This window comes from Plodia interpunctella, chromosome 11 (assembly GCF_027563975.2).
Source record: "Plodia interpunctella isolate USDA-ARS_2022_Savannah chromosome 11, ilPloInte3.2, whole genome shotgun sequence".
NCBI lineage: Eukaryota > Metazoa > Arthropoda > Insecta > Lepidoptera > Pyralidae > Plodia > Plodia interpunctella.
Window position 1 is genome coordinate 10118214 of NC_071304.1, and position 15036 is coordinate 10133249.

The 15036-nt window shown below is 33.9% G+C and overlaps 1 protein-coding gene and 1 long non-coding RNA gene across 2 annotated transcripts in view; both read right to left on the reverse strand.

Annotated features, from left to right (window-relative positions):
* The window catches only part of LOC128673721 (uncharacterized), a 119784-nt gene that overhangs the window by 71267 nt on the left and 33481 nt on the right, over positions 1-15036 (reverse strand). Inside the window, exon 2 of the mRNA XM_053751766.2 lies at positions 8770-8939. Coding sequence (XP_053607741.1) covers positions 8770-8939 — 170 coding nt within the window. The remainder of the gene's footprint in view (positions 1-8769; positions 8940-15036) is intronic.
* LOC135309812 (uncharacterized) lies at positions 164-3492 on the reverse strand. The gene is made up of 2 exons (XR_010370038.1): positions 2235-3492; positions 164-1315 (listed from the first exon to the last, which is right to left on the reverse strand). It is a non-coding gene; the product is annotated as an uncharacterized LOC135309812 (long non-coding RNA).

A 15036-nucleotide genomic window follows, 5' to 3' on the forward strand; every position in this document is an offset into this window, starting at 1 on the left:
ACTGTGTTTGAAAGTTTTGAAACACATTTTTTTGTAAATATGTCAATTTAAGAGTAGTAATGCATCGGTCAACATATAACTCAATAAAAAAACCTCGCTCTAGGCAATAGGGCAAGTTAAAGCGCAATAGGGTTGACAAGGTCAGAAAATTAAAAAAAATGTATAATCTAGATAAAATAGATATATTTAGGATCATTATGATATATCATAGACTGTAAAAATGGAGCTGGTTCTAAATACGAAGATTTAAAGTCGGTTGGATAGAGTCCATTTTCAAAAAGTATGAAGTTATAAAAATAAATTTAACCATCATAAAAAAATAAAAATTTAGTAACAACTTTTATTAAGAAGTGAGCACCATAAACGTAATATTTAATATATCTGTCAAACAAACATAGCTTTCTTAGCTAACATTTTAGCATTATATATACTATTTTGATATTATTACAAGTAAATAGTAAACAGAATTTCATGTAGTTACTTGAAATGAGGGGTGTCATATGAGTTTTCTTCTAAACAGTAAATACATTACAAAAATCAAAATCATCATCATCTTCTAAACAGTAAATACATTACAAAAATAGAAATTAGGCCTTCACAGGCACTTTTTCACATCATATTCTAAATTAAATAATACTAAAGCTACAAACTACTAGCATTTTGGAATGACTACAGCTGAGAAGAAATGCCGAAAGAAACTCATTCAAACAGTGTTGGTCCATGCCAGAAGGGCTTACAGTTTTTCTAAATATAAATGTATATATCATTTTTTCTGTAATATAACAACGTAAGTACACAATAAAGCACATGGTCAAAAGGTATACTGAAACATATTATGATGTGAGTGCTGAAGAAAAAAATGTTTATATCATTAACCAGAGGGAATAAATAAAAGTTGAATGTAATTGGGATCTTTAGGCTATTTTTATGCAGAATAAAACTTGAAATTGCTCATAGGGTACTTTTATGCTGAATTTCTCACAAGAGTGGAGGCCTGATCCCGAGGGAGAGAGCTATCAATATAAATATAATTAGAGAATCTCTTTGGCGTGGCTGTCATGAATATTGAGAATATGAGCAAACTGTCTCAATATTTTTGTACAATTAAATATGTTACCTTGAGATGTAGATGGAACAGGTGAATGAGGCGAACAGCTTAAAGTTTGATCCTCTCTATAGTTTATAGGAACTGCCAATTTTGACAATCTCAGTCGTTTTCCAAATTTATTTTGTATAAATATCTTATCAAAATGATCTACACATATACGTTTGTTTCTTAATTTATCTTGAGGCATATGGCTAATGGTCATATTACCTAGAATATTATTTTTCTTGTCAGAAAAAATCAATAATGGGTAGGTAGTTACAATAACTTTTTGTTTTTATTTGCAATATGTCATCTAGAATATAACATAACATCTAGAATATAGCATATATATGTATGTATTTTTAAATACATTAATTTAATGAATTAGTTTTGAAACTCCCCACTGTAATTTATAAATAACCAATTGATTATAAAGAATCTATCCATTCTCCTACAAATTATAAATATACTAGAGGCCCTTCCCGGCTTCACTTGTGTAAAACCATAATAAATTATAAACCTTTCTCTTGAAACACTCTTATCTAAATAAAAAACCCGCATCAAAATCATCATCATTCCATCCAGACAGCAGGAATTTATTTTATTCATTGTTTGCTTAATACAACAATATATTTATTAAAAATATCTAGCTTATATGTTTGGTATCAGATATAAATATGATATTTAACAAAAACAAGCAAGTCAACTCAAACTGTCAACAAAATCTACTGAGCGGATTGTTATGAAATATGGTGCACGGGTCGAATATAACCTGGAATAACACATAGGGTAGTTTTTATCTCCAAATTCCCATGGTAGCGAAGCCCGGGGCGAAGCTAGCATACATATAAACCTTCCTCTTGAATCACTCTATCTATTAAAAAACCCACATCAAAATCTGTTGCATTGTTTTAAACTGGGGTATTATTTAATCTGTGGTTTTAAAGATCTAAGCATACATAGGGACAGACAGACAATGGGAAGCGACTTTGTTTTATACTATATAATAATGATGATGATAATGACGTACCTAATAATCCAGTTATCACAATGAGGGCGATTGAAGTCCATGGTTACAGTACCTAGGTAGGTACCTACCTATATTTAATTGAGTCATTCATTAATAAATATATAACTAGGGTCATACCGCAATTTTGTAACCAAAGTTGTAAACGAGGCGGATCTCCGGTAGGGAATCGAAACATAGGTTTTTCACCCCAAGAATTATCACAATTAAAATAAGCACAGGTAGGTGCCATTTTGTGCCGTTTAGTCAGTTCAGATCCAGTAAAGTCCAGTGTGAAAGAAAGCCAAAATAATCGTGTGCGGAGGATGTCAGAGTCCGGTGTGAATAGCCAATTATTTTCGTGTTAGTTATACTTGTCGGTGTCCTGATTCAATGCCAATTAGTTGTATTCGTAAGAAGATCCAATTCAAAGGTCCGATAATCAGTGCCAGGTCGTAGATAAAAATTAAAGCAAAAATGGGGTGCGCACTCAACTCAACGGTAAACAACAAAGCGAAATAAGTAGGTAGGTAAACATAAACAAACTTTTCCTTGAAACTTCACTTGAGGCCTGCGTTTAGTTTCGACAAATTTTTGTAATGATCTGCAGAATATTTACACATTTTTTAACAATTTGATCATTGAATTAGGTATTCATAGGTATATATCGTATAAAACATAAGTATTTTAACTGAACAATTTTTTTTTCTATATTTAAAAAAATAATACGTTGATACATAATTCTAAAATGAAATGATTGTTTAAGTCGCAATAACAGTGAACTAAACGTTAATAAAAGTTTCTTTTTCTTTCGAATTTCTGCGATCGTATGACAGAATCAGGTGCATTATCGGCGGAGCAATCGCCGTATTATGGCAATTCAATGATAAATGTTTTTTCCTTGTTTCATGCATAAACATATATTCGTGTCAGAGTTTACCGATAGTTTGTAGTAGCCAAAACATATATACTACCGTTTACATATTACATTCGACATACATTGCTTGTTTTTGATTGCGGTAAATAAAAGCTCTCATACAAACTACGCTATGTTTATTAATTCGCGTCGGTATCAGTCTGAGTTCGACGATAGTGTATAAAATGAAAAAAATGCCATCTAGTGATATATTTTTGAAACATTCATTTCCCCACTAGATGGCGAAAGATTAAGAGAAATCAATGCTTTCTTGGTATTTTCGAACCTTTATTGATATTGCTAAAATAATCTTAAATTTGACATTTAATATAATATTTTTCATTAGTTTAAGCATATTTTAAAGTTAACGTATTTTTAAAATCGTAAATAATTAGAGAAATGTTCAGTTATTCTTATTTGTTACGTATGGTGCCATCTATTGTTAATTTAAACTAAATATTCGGCAGCTGTTCTCGTTGGGAGCCCATGCCCATGGTAATCAAAGGTATCAGTTATCTCAATAAAAACAAAATATGCCATTTGGCCTAGCCGTTTAAGCTTGAAGAAGTAACATACACACAAACTTTCGCCTTTATAATAGCTATTATAAAGGCGAAAGTTTGTGTGTATGTCCTTCTGTTTCAGTTTGTATGTAATTATTGCAAATTACAATTATAATCGACAAAATCGATCATGTATTCGCTGAAACTGTAGGCAATTAGTTATTTCTGATATCGTTACAAACAGACATAAATACATTCGCTTTGATTTGTGAATTGTATGCTTTGCTAAACAAACTGTATAGAAATGCTGATTTTGAGTCTGATTCTGGTGTAAGGTTAATGAAAAATCATTGACAAGCTAGATTGAAATGACGGTGTGTGTCGAATTTTGATTTAACAAGAGATAAAATCAATTATTGGCTTCATACATTTTTGGATTTACGAATAAAATATGGTTGTTATGTATTAAATAAGTCGGTGCAAAGACAATCTGGTTAGGTGGGGTATGCTTGTATCAGTTTCAGAACATGTGCGATTGTGGCTTCTCCACACAATCGATGGCTCATCTCCTCGCCTGTCCCGAGTGCCCAAACCCCTGTACTCGGGCTGAGTTGATGGCAGCTTCCGATGAAGCCGTCGAAGTGGCTCGGTTCTGGCGGGAATATATTTAGGTAGCACCCAATAGAGCGTTGATTTGCCATCGACACGCAAAGAAGAAGAAAATGTATTAAATATACTGTACACCGCAATACATATATTCTGGTGTGTATTTTTTAAGTCAACTGTCGAAAATGGACAATACTCAACGACAAATTGCGCGACAACGACATACAGCGGCATGTGACGTACGACATACGACCATCCGCCTGCTTGACGTCAACCCTCTTTTGGAATGCTCTTGTTGCCACCAACTTTATGCTACAGTCGTAATCGATATCGAAACGATTACCTATCGTATTTAACCGTAGGTCTTATACATATTAAGATTAAAGCTTTAATCCCAAAAATAAGAAAACTCATATACATTTTTAAAAACCTAAATAAATGCGCAGACCTGGATACACTAAAGCTAGTTTATAATGCACTTTGTAAGTCCTTATTAGCATACTGTATTACTGCATGGGGTGGTGCAGCCAAGACCACGATTATGCCGTTGGAAAGAGCTCAAAGAGCCGTTCTTAAGGTTATGACAAGAAAACCTTATCGGTATTCCTCTACAAAACTTTATGCCGATACATCAGTGCTAACAGTAAGACAGATCTATATTATGATGACCCTTCAAAGGAAACACACACAAATGCCATATGACCCGACTATATATGAGCGGAGACGCAGATCGGATCTCGTGTGCGCTACCCCCATCCACAGAACAGTTTTTGCATCTCGGCACTTTAAAGTGTTTGGATGCTGCATATATAATAAAGTTAATAAGATATTAAATATATATCCCAATTCTAAAAGAATAATTAAAGAGAAAATTAAACAATGGTTATTAACACTAGATTATACCAAAACAGAAGACCTTATCTAACTTATGAGCTATTTCAAAAATAAACTTCAAAAATAAATATAAATAAATATACATATACAATACATGCATGCGAATATATTGAGTTGTAAATGGGCACTTGTGACATATTCTTTTATTTTCCTTTTAATGACGGTAGAGAGCATATATTTATGTAGAAATAAGATTTTTATTTTTATTTTCTAAAATACAAAATATGGTGTCAACAGACTAATTTCTACAAATTCCCAAAATACAGAAAATTTCTAGTTTGGGAATTACTGAATCAAACATATCTGTATTCTTTTCAATTGTTTCTTTAATAAGCCACTTCCGTAAGCCCCTCATGACGCCTCACGTGAATTGTAATCACAGGTTAGTTCCTAGCTCAATCGCGGGTTGCTGATTTGTGGAGCATGCGGATTTGGCGCTGTTTACATTAACCATGTACTTTAGCGTAAGTAGTTTAAGAAACTATCAATAAATTTATTTTTATTTTATTTATTATTTATAGATTTTCCAAGTAGATTAACAAACTAGTTTGATCCCTTTAACAATTTAAATATTCCGAACGACCTACATATTTTTACCACCATCATCAGAACCGCGTCTAGTTCGCGAAGTGTAACACAAACATTATCATTTACCGCTAAAGTTCCAAACTCCGCGAATTTTCTTAGAACTCAGACCAATTTGTGGCTTCAATATTTAATTTGACGGTCGACGCGAACTTAGTTAATTAGTGGACAAAATTAATCTTGGTTTAGATGAAACTCTTGCCATGAAAATAGGTGACGAATTAGAATCCTTAATGGGCACAAAATTGATCAGCCTTGCAGTTGAAATGTATTTTGGCAGCTGACAGATAGACAATTCTATTGAAAATTCATTTGGCATTTCCACTGTTGACTGTTAAATGTTTTGACGTTGGCTTTGACTGTAATTAACGTGCGCAGAAAAACGCAGAGTACCTAAGACATGTTGTCTAAACGTCAGCGGCGCGCCGGTTACAATTAACGTCAAGTTTGACGATGCAACAATTGTAGTTATATAAAAGAAATATATATTAAATTTATGAACTTAATTTTATTCTTGTGTGTCAGGAAAGATATCTTAATATTAAGAGAAAATGTGCTTCTATACGCTGAAAAAATACACAAGAAAAAGTGTTTCGTTTAGACTACCAACTTGATTTTGTATGGCAGAATCTGGGGGCTTACCATCATCTCTTAACGCGATCCACTTTACGACCTAAAAACTGAACTGCATCGCAAATTCGTATCATCGACTCAATTTTTTGTATGAATGCGATTCATTTTAGGTGTCTAAATTGAACTGAGCTGCATTGGAATCGTTATGTAAAAGTTGATAGTAGGCCTGTTGGTTGCAAGGATGAGCCCGCTGCATATCTAAACGTGGCTTTAGAATTCGTGACTTGGCTTTGTCTACTCTGCAAGAGATCAAAATATGTTCACATTTAGAAACATGAAAAAACCATTTTTAAACAAAATTTCTACAGATACAATTTTGTATCGCTTTGTTTTTGTTTAAATATTTAGTATATCTATATCCATACTAATTTTACAAAAAGGAAATATAGTCGTTTATAATATTTCTTCGTCGAAATGGAGGATTATTGAGGCAATTTTTGGTATGGCATAGGGTTGGGGAGATAGAGTTACATAGTTTATTATTTGCCGCGGGCTGAGCCGTGATTATCATCGGGTATCCTTACATATTATATAGTTCTTTGCCGCGTCTGTCCGTCTATCTGTCCGCAATAAACTCAAACCGACTTCACGGATTTTCATGCCGTCACCAATAGGTAGAAAGTGTGGTTCCTGATGAAGGTTTAATTGTATAATTACCCGAGCGAAGTCGGGTCGAAGTCGGCCACTAGTATATAATAAAATCATAATTAAACAATATTTTATTTCGCTATACATAATTTAATTATTTCTTATATAATCAAATTAATTAAGAAATAAAATAGCAATGCGCGACATTTAGTTCCACTTACAACAACCTCAAGACACAAAGCTAAGGATCTTGACCCAAACGTATGACGTCACAAGTTAATATTACCCAGCGTTTGTAGCAAGCTCCGTGCTAAGTTCTTGAAAACTAAGTTCTGTTACAACGCTGACTTGGCTGGCTTATTATGCTCCGTTTTCATTGACTTAGCAAGTAAGTGCTTAGCAAGCAAGCCCCAGTACTCGGTACGTTGCGTGCGTAAACGCATAGCATTGCCAATGTTTTAACATAGGTTTCAGAATTCGCGTGAAATATTCTTACATTACAAATTTTGTACTTTGGTATTGATGTCTACTTATTAGTATAATATATGCAAATAAATAAATAATAAATTGCCAATGTATGTTACATTACATTTTTAGGCCTTTTAAAAAAATATGGCTTGTTAACAAAATATTAAAATAGTAATTGTGAGGTTATCTTTAATCTGCGCGATGCGTCGATTAGGTAAAAAGTTTAAATTTAACGACGAATACTGGTACAACTTAGGCCTAAAGGTCTAAGGCCCCTTTAGTGAAGCCATCTTATTAAGGATTGTTTTTTTTTATTATTCTTTATCATTTAATTAAATCAATTTCAAGCAACATTACTCCGTCTTCTTGCGACTATTTTTCCAGTTGTGTGAGGCGGCACAGTATGCGTAATATTCCAGCAACATTACTAAGCTCAAGTAAACTGACACGATCCTGCTACCGTCAAACCGATTAATGGATAATGAGCTGGTATCCTGGAAGGTGAGTTCTCAAGTCGTTAGAACTTGACTTTGGCAATCAATTTCACTAATTGGCTTCCTATCGTTGAAATCCCACCAAAAATATCCGCGTAAAAAAACTAGCCAAGTTTTGATGAAGCTGTTTGTTTCTCTCTAAAATGTAATAATATTTCTAGTAAAATCCAAGCTCAGTCTAAGATTCTATAAGGCGATGCTGATATCTTTATTCATATAGTTCGATTCGATGTGATCCGATCGTTGAACATTGTTTAAGCAAAATAACGTGTTGATAGATAGAAGTAAACGCCAAAGTGCCGAAAATCGCAAAAATGGTTCCATAAAAGCATGGTAAACACTATCTTGCCCCCAAATCGGATAATATATAAATAAAAATAGTACAGATATAAAAAAGCTTATAAAAAAAAATCCAGTCTGGGTTAAATAACTTTTTTTCCCAGTAAATAGTCAAGACATTTATTTTTTGCGTGAAATAACGTGATATTAAGTTCAGTTGTGATCCATTACATAAAACATAAAAACGTCTCAAACATCCAGGTTCTAAGAAACTCGACTTGTTTAACTGGGTATAATCCTGCAGCAGCTAGCAGACGATTTAATTAAATTCTTAAATAAATTAAAAATATTTGAGCAGGTGTATATTTTATGACCTTATGTATGCCAGCTGTTTCTATTCCCGCGCAGATTATAAAATCCAACCAAGGGAAAGGACTAAGGAATGGAGATTCTTCTTCATAGATTAGCAAGAAATGCCAAGAAAATTGTTGTGTGTGTTTAATTCCACGTAATGACCACGACCCTCAGCCATGAGGAATACGACTATGAAGAGATTACTTAAAGTCTTAGCAATTTTTTTCACCTAATTCACTCTTAAAGGGTAAAGTCCTCCAATTTCATCCAAGCCGATCTATCCAATGACAAATCCAACTATATCTTTCCTGCCTAAACAATAACATGAAACAATAAAATATAATAAAGTTACTTACCTCCTGAGGCGTATACCGGAAGATCTCAGCCGTGTCTCTGTACCACTTGACCGAGTGTAATGGGGGATCCTGAGCCTGCCTGATGTACTGGCAGCGAAGTTCTGCGTCCCTCCGAGGGTCCACCCAGAGGGGCACGTCCAGAAGCGTTATAGTGTGGGACACGCTGCGAGCTGTAACAAGACAGTTTAATTTTAACGTCAATAAGTGATGTTATATTATCCTAAGTTGAACAAATAGTTTCTATTTTTTTAAATAACTTTTAACGTCTTCATTGCGAACCGGTGTCAACGCGCCGGTCAAAAAATTGTTTATCTATTGTGTCTCGATTCTGCGCGATCGACGGGATCAAGAACAAGCACATAATATTTACATCGTTTCTATGCATTTTTTACAAAGTCGAAGTCATTTAGTACTACTGACGACCTCGGTGGCGCATTGGTAAAGTTCTTGCCACTGAACCGAGAGGTCCCGGGTTCGATCCCCGGTCGGGTCATGATGGATGAAAATATTTATCTATATATGTATTTGTTATAAAATATAGTATCGTTGAGTTAGTATCCCATGACACAAGTCTCGAACTTACTTTGGGGCTAGCTCAATCTGTGTGATTTGTCCTAATATATTTATTTAATTATTTAATGGTAAGTAGTCACTGCAGCCTATGGCCTGCAATACCGGAGAATTTGTCAGTAAATTTAAGTGATAGGAAGAAGACCGAAGCTATGGCTAAGAAGGTAACAGAAAAGTTGAGGTAAGAAGCATCAGACAAGGACAAAATACACTGACACGAAGTATCGATACCATTCAAGATGGGGTTGCTCTGGATAGCTGTCAAATTATTTACCAGAAACAAATAAAGTGTACTATTATTTCAGAAATATAAAATCACGTTTAAATAAATCTTTTAAACAGCTTATTAAAATCCACTCCGAGTCCGATTATTTTCATTGTAATTAAATTGTAACTAATTCCTTTTAAAAGTTTACAAAATCGCCAGTAATTGATACTAACCCTTTTCAAATTTACATACTAATCCTCGAATAATTACTTCGGTTGGAACTAAATCGAAAATCAGTATTGGAACAATCAGAAAATTGATTTTTAGGGTCAATTGGCCAAAATTTTCGAAACCAATGCTTTATTTTTCAATTTTTATGTGAGCGATACGCAGTCATATATAGATTTAATGAAATATACACTTATTTATTTTAACCTAAGCTTAATTTGAATTGTGTACATTTTAAAATTAAGTTGGTAGATACAAAAAGATATGATAAAGGTGGAAGTTTGGATTTTTGTGAGTGTGTTTATTATATACGACCTCGGTGGCGCAGTGGTAAAGTTCTTGCCACTGAACCGAGAGGTCCCGGGTTCGATCCCCGATCGGGTCATGATGGAAAATGATCTTTTTCTGATTGGCCCGGGTCTTGGATGTTTATCTATATATGTATTTGATATAAAATATAGTATCGTTGATTTAGTATCCCATAACACAAGTCTCGAACTTACTTTGGGGCTAGCTCAATCTGTGTGATTTGTCCTAATATATTTATATTTGTTTATTTATTTATATACTAACTGATAGTAAATTTATTAGTTGTACTTATAGTGTAACCATGTTGTGTAAACACGCTTAAGATAGCAAATTTGTTCAAAACAACTTCTAGTATTAATATATCAATTTTTTATCTGTTGTTTTCCTAAATATACAGGGTTACTGGTATCAAATGCAAAATCTCCTAAAGACTACTTGGGTACAACAAAACAAACAACTTTTATTAGTACGATTTTTCGTGATTCGTCGTTTATTTTTTCATATAAAAAAAATACAATCGAATTTGCGATTCTACATATCTTAACACAGAAACAGTACAGTAGCGTTATGTAGCGGAATCGAACATAGAATAAACGTTTAATAGAAACGACATTAAAACTAGAAAAAGGAAAATTTTTGTATTTATTACGTTATGACAAAAGTCGTATAACAAAAGATGTTAGTCTCTATGTACCTTATGCGTCTTTGAAAGGTTATGCATTAGATACCAGTAACCCTGTATAAATCGATCAACATTTGAAATGTATTAAAAGATTTGATTAATATTTTACACTAGCTTTTGCCTGCAACTTCGCCCACATGGAATTTCCAAAAATCCTTTTTTATCGAACATCTCGACTCGAGTATCTTGAGTATGATAATGAATAGAATAGTTGTAATATAATGAGCTTAGTTGTAATATAATAGTTGTAATACGAGTATAATGAGTTTGACGACCTCGGTGGCGCAGTGGTAAGGTGCTAGCGACTGAACCGAGAGGTCCCGGGTTCGATCCCCGGTCGGGTCATAATGGAAAATGATCTTTTTCTGATTGGCCCGGGTCTTGGATGTTTATCTAATCTATATACGTATTTGTTATAAAATATAGTATCGTTGAGTTAGTATCCCATAACACAAGTCTCGAACTTACTTTGGGGCTAGCTCAATCTGTGTGATTTGTCCTAATATATTTATTTATTTATTTAATATGCAGCAGCAAAAAAAACATTTAGTCTGGGTATTTTCAAAAATAAAATTACTTGTGCGATGTCCCGAGTTGCAAAATTGTTTATTTACACAAGCAATTCTGCTGAAGTCATAAATCGAATTAGGTGATCCTCGGCAGATTTCAGTTCGGCTCGAGCAAGTTATCTATTAACGACTCATGAAGTTCAAATCTGTGTAATTGTTCGTTTGAACCTGTCAGCCCTGTCATTAGATCTCTCTTGAGTTCAAATTTCTATTTGCGTCTAATGAAGCGCCCCTAAATTATTTCTTTATATTACTATAACGAGATAAGCGTTTATGAGTTTTTATGTTTGAGGCGGGTAATCTCCGAAACTACCGAACCGATTTCAAAAATTCTTTCACCATTAGAAAGGTATATTATCCACGATTGCCATAGGCTATATTTCAACTTAAAATTCCCACGGGAGCGAAGCCCCGGGGCGACATCTATTATTTTATATTAATATTCCATTTGATTATCTTAATTATTATATTGACGATTCGATAAACAACTCCGCACTGTCGCCAAACAGTTCATCGGTGGCATTCGAATGCGTGAACATTGCGCAATTTGTATGAGAGCCTTTATTTACTGCAATGAAAAACCGGCAATGTATACTGAATCTGCCAAAGTTTGGCAAACTATCCGACGACAGTATGAAGCCGGCATAAGAAACTTTAACTTGCGCAGAGAAACGCAAAGTAAGCTATCTTGCCTAAACGTCAGCGGTGCGCCAGTTAAAAACAATGTCAAATTTGATGACGCAAGTCACTAACTAACAAAGCTAACCCGTTCGTTTGATCCAGTGATTTTAACTTACAAAACTGAATAAATCAAAAAGTAGCAAAGTTGAGAGATATGATCCCTAGGTGGCAAAAGGAGAATTTTCGACGTGGTGGTATATATTACTTGAAAAGTTACGGCTTTAACATATATTATGCATGCCAAACTTATAATAAAATCTTATAATGTGAGTTTTGGTGTATCTTTATAATATAAAAGCTTCATCACTACGTACGAGTAGTACATATAAAATAAAGTCGCTTCTCGCTGTCTGTCTGTCCTTATGCTTAGATCTAATAAATCTATGCAACAGTACATTTAGGTAGATAGTTATATATGTTTTGAAATTGAGGTCTATTATAATGCATATGCATAATATGGCATCATCATGAAAACTGCACAAAAATCCGTCCATCTTATCCACACAGACCGACAGACAGACAGGCGTGACATGGTAACTTCTTTTCATAACACGTAAGAATGTCAAGAGGGCAAGAAAGGTAAAATTTATCGAGTCTTAATGGTTAAAATATGGTCGTATCACGTCGGAAAATTGTGATTTTCGATTCCTGATATAGAGGAACAGAAACCTAAAGTTGCTTATCTTTCATTTCCGATGGTTGACTTTACCTAATCTCCTCTGGTTGAGCACACACAAAGGTGACTGACTCGCTTTTACTCTACGCCTAACCGGATTTATCCAGTTCATTGGGCGCTCGTTAAACTATGTAAATGATACAAAAATTGTTATTAAAAGTTTACACGCCTTTTTTTGTCGTTCGTTTCAATTTGTTCGAAGCCTAATACTGTGGTGTTTATTACACAGAACAACTTATTTATACAACATTCATAATTACGCTGAACAAACATAGGTAATCCCTTTTTTATATATATATATATATAATTATGTTGTTGGAGTGTTATGTTTTTAAAGAGCTCAGAGCTTAGCTTAGCGCTCGGCTTGTGATACTGGCAGTTAAGTCACTCTCACAGTGATCTGTCGTTGGATAGGTGACCAAAAATGTGTATGTATTGAACTCCTCCGTGCTTCGGAAGGCATGAAGGGTTATGTCAGTGATATGACTAATATATATAGTAATAGTGTTATAGTTATAATATGTCAGTGATAAAACTAAGTTCTAGTACTTTTTGGAATTTGCAAAGAGTAGTAACTTGCAACAGATAAGTATTGAATTTGCAACGGTGAAGTCCTTTTTTTCAACTAAACCAGCGTAACTGCTCCAGATTTCCCACAAGAGGGCCCCCCTAGGCTAAACCGCTGGCAAAAGTTAATTTACAATAAATAACAGAAAATCTTAAATATTTTCCTATTAAAGAAATTGAACAAATACATCAAAAGTAACACATGCAAAAGTAACACATGAACAGTAATAATACGTACATTCAAGTAGTTCCCAAGCCATGCCATTGCATGGAACTATCAATATTTATACCACATTACCGGAGACCTTCTAACCCTATTCTGCGCCATTCTGATGCAAATTTGAAGGCTATTATATTTTTCATGTGTTTTTTTTTTACGACCCGACCTGTATTAAAATTTATAACAAAAGGAAATGTTATGATAGTGAATAACTTATTACGTTTAAACTTGACGTTACACTTATCATGAGCTATAAAGCCTGGTGGTCGAGCGGTGGTGGTATTCATTGACAGATAACATCCAGGTTTGAAACTTCTTCCACCAATTTAAAATAACGTAATTAACATATGACAGTGATCATCTCAGAACCATAGACCGATTTACGCTTAGCATTTTTTTTTTCATAGAAAACGATGCTCTCGCCTAATGGTCCAGTAAGTTCCAGAGATTTTATTTTATTTCTTTATTTCCAAAAAATTACAACAATTAAATATACGCAGTCCAAAAACCACGAAGGTTTGTCCGGAGAGAATCTTATAATAGGAGTATTATTAGCGTTAAAATAACATAATACAATATATTGTCTAAATAAAACTAGCGAGAGTTTGCGCACCGCAGCGCACACGGACTGCCGGACCTGTTTTGCATTAGTCAGATCTGAATTGTAATCACTTGTGTATTGTGAATCAACGACGTACCATTACGTTTCCATTACAAAACGAGGTAAAAACAAATAGCAAAGGTATTAATCAATCTAAATTACGTAGAAAATTCCAAATAGGTTTGATTGAACTAAAGGAATCGCTTAATTCCGTAGTGTATTGAGGACGCCAGCGAAAATTTAAGGCTGAATGGAAACTAAAGTGGATTGTATGCGTTGGTAAACATCGTCGAGTTAAATTAGAAAATGATTAAATGGTGGTATCTTATTGTAAATCAGATCGTAGAAAGATAAAAGTGTTTACCAGAAATAGGTACCTATTAAAAAGATTTCGGTAAGGTACAAAACTTCATAAGTGGCATAGGTCTATGATGTTTTAATTTGGGACCAATTAGGTCGATAATAAAATTGGGTGTAGTTGAAATTAAAATTTAGCTGTATTAAACTTTTGGCAACAAAATTAAAAATCACTCCATATAAGTTACAAAAAATAATATTCTATACAACAGAGTCCTAAAATAAATTTCAGATTTGTTCAAAATCCTATTCCAGTTTTTCGATCGAATGAACTAATATCAACTTTATATATTAAAGTGAGTTTGTATTCACCTCTCCAAGCTTCTATTCAATCGACATTCGTGAAATATGCAATAAATAATAGACCTTTAATCACACAATCATAGAAATTGCGAGCGAAACTGCGGGTAAAAGCTAATCTAAAATAATTAGCTAAAATAGGAAATTTCACACACATCATAGATTAAAAATAGGTCAAATGGGTCAGTAAACATACATAGATGCCTGAGTGGCCCCAGCAAAGGGCAAACAATGTTAAATGGTTAAAAATAAATACTGAAAGGTCCGATATGAATCCCTTTTACCTTGTGCTTGAATAG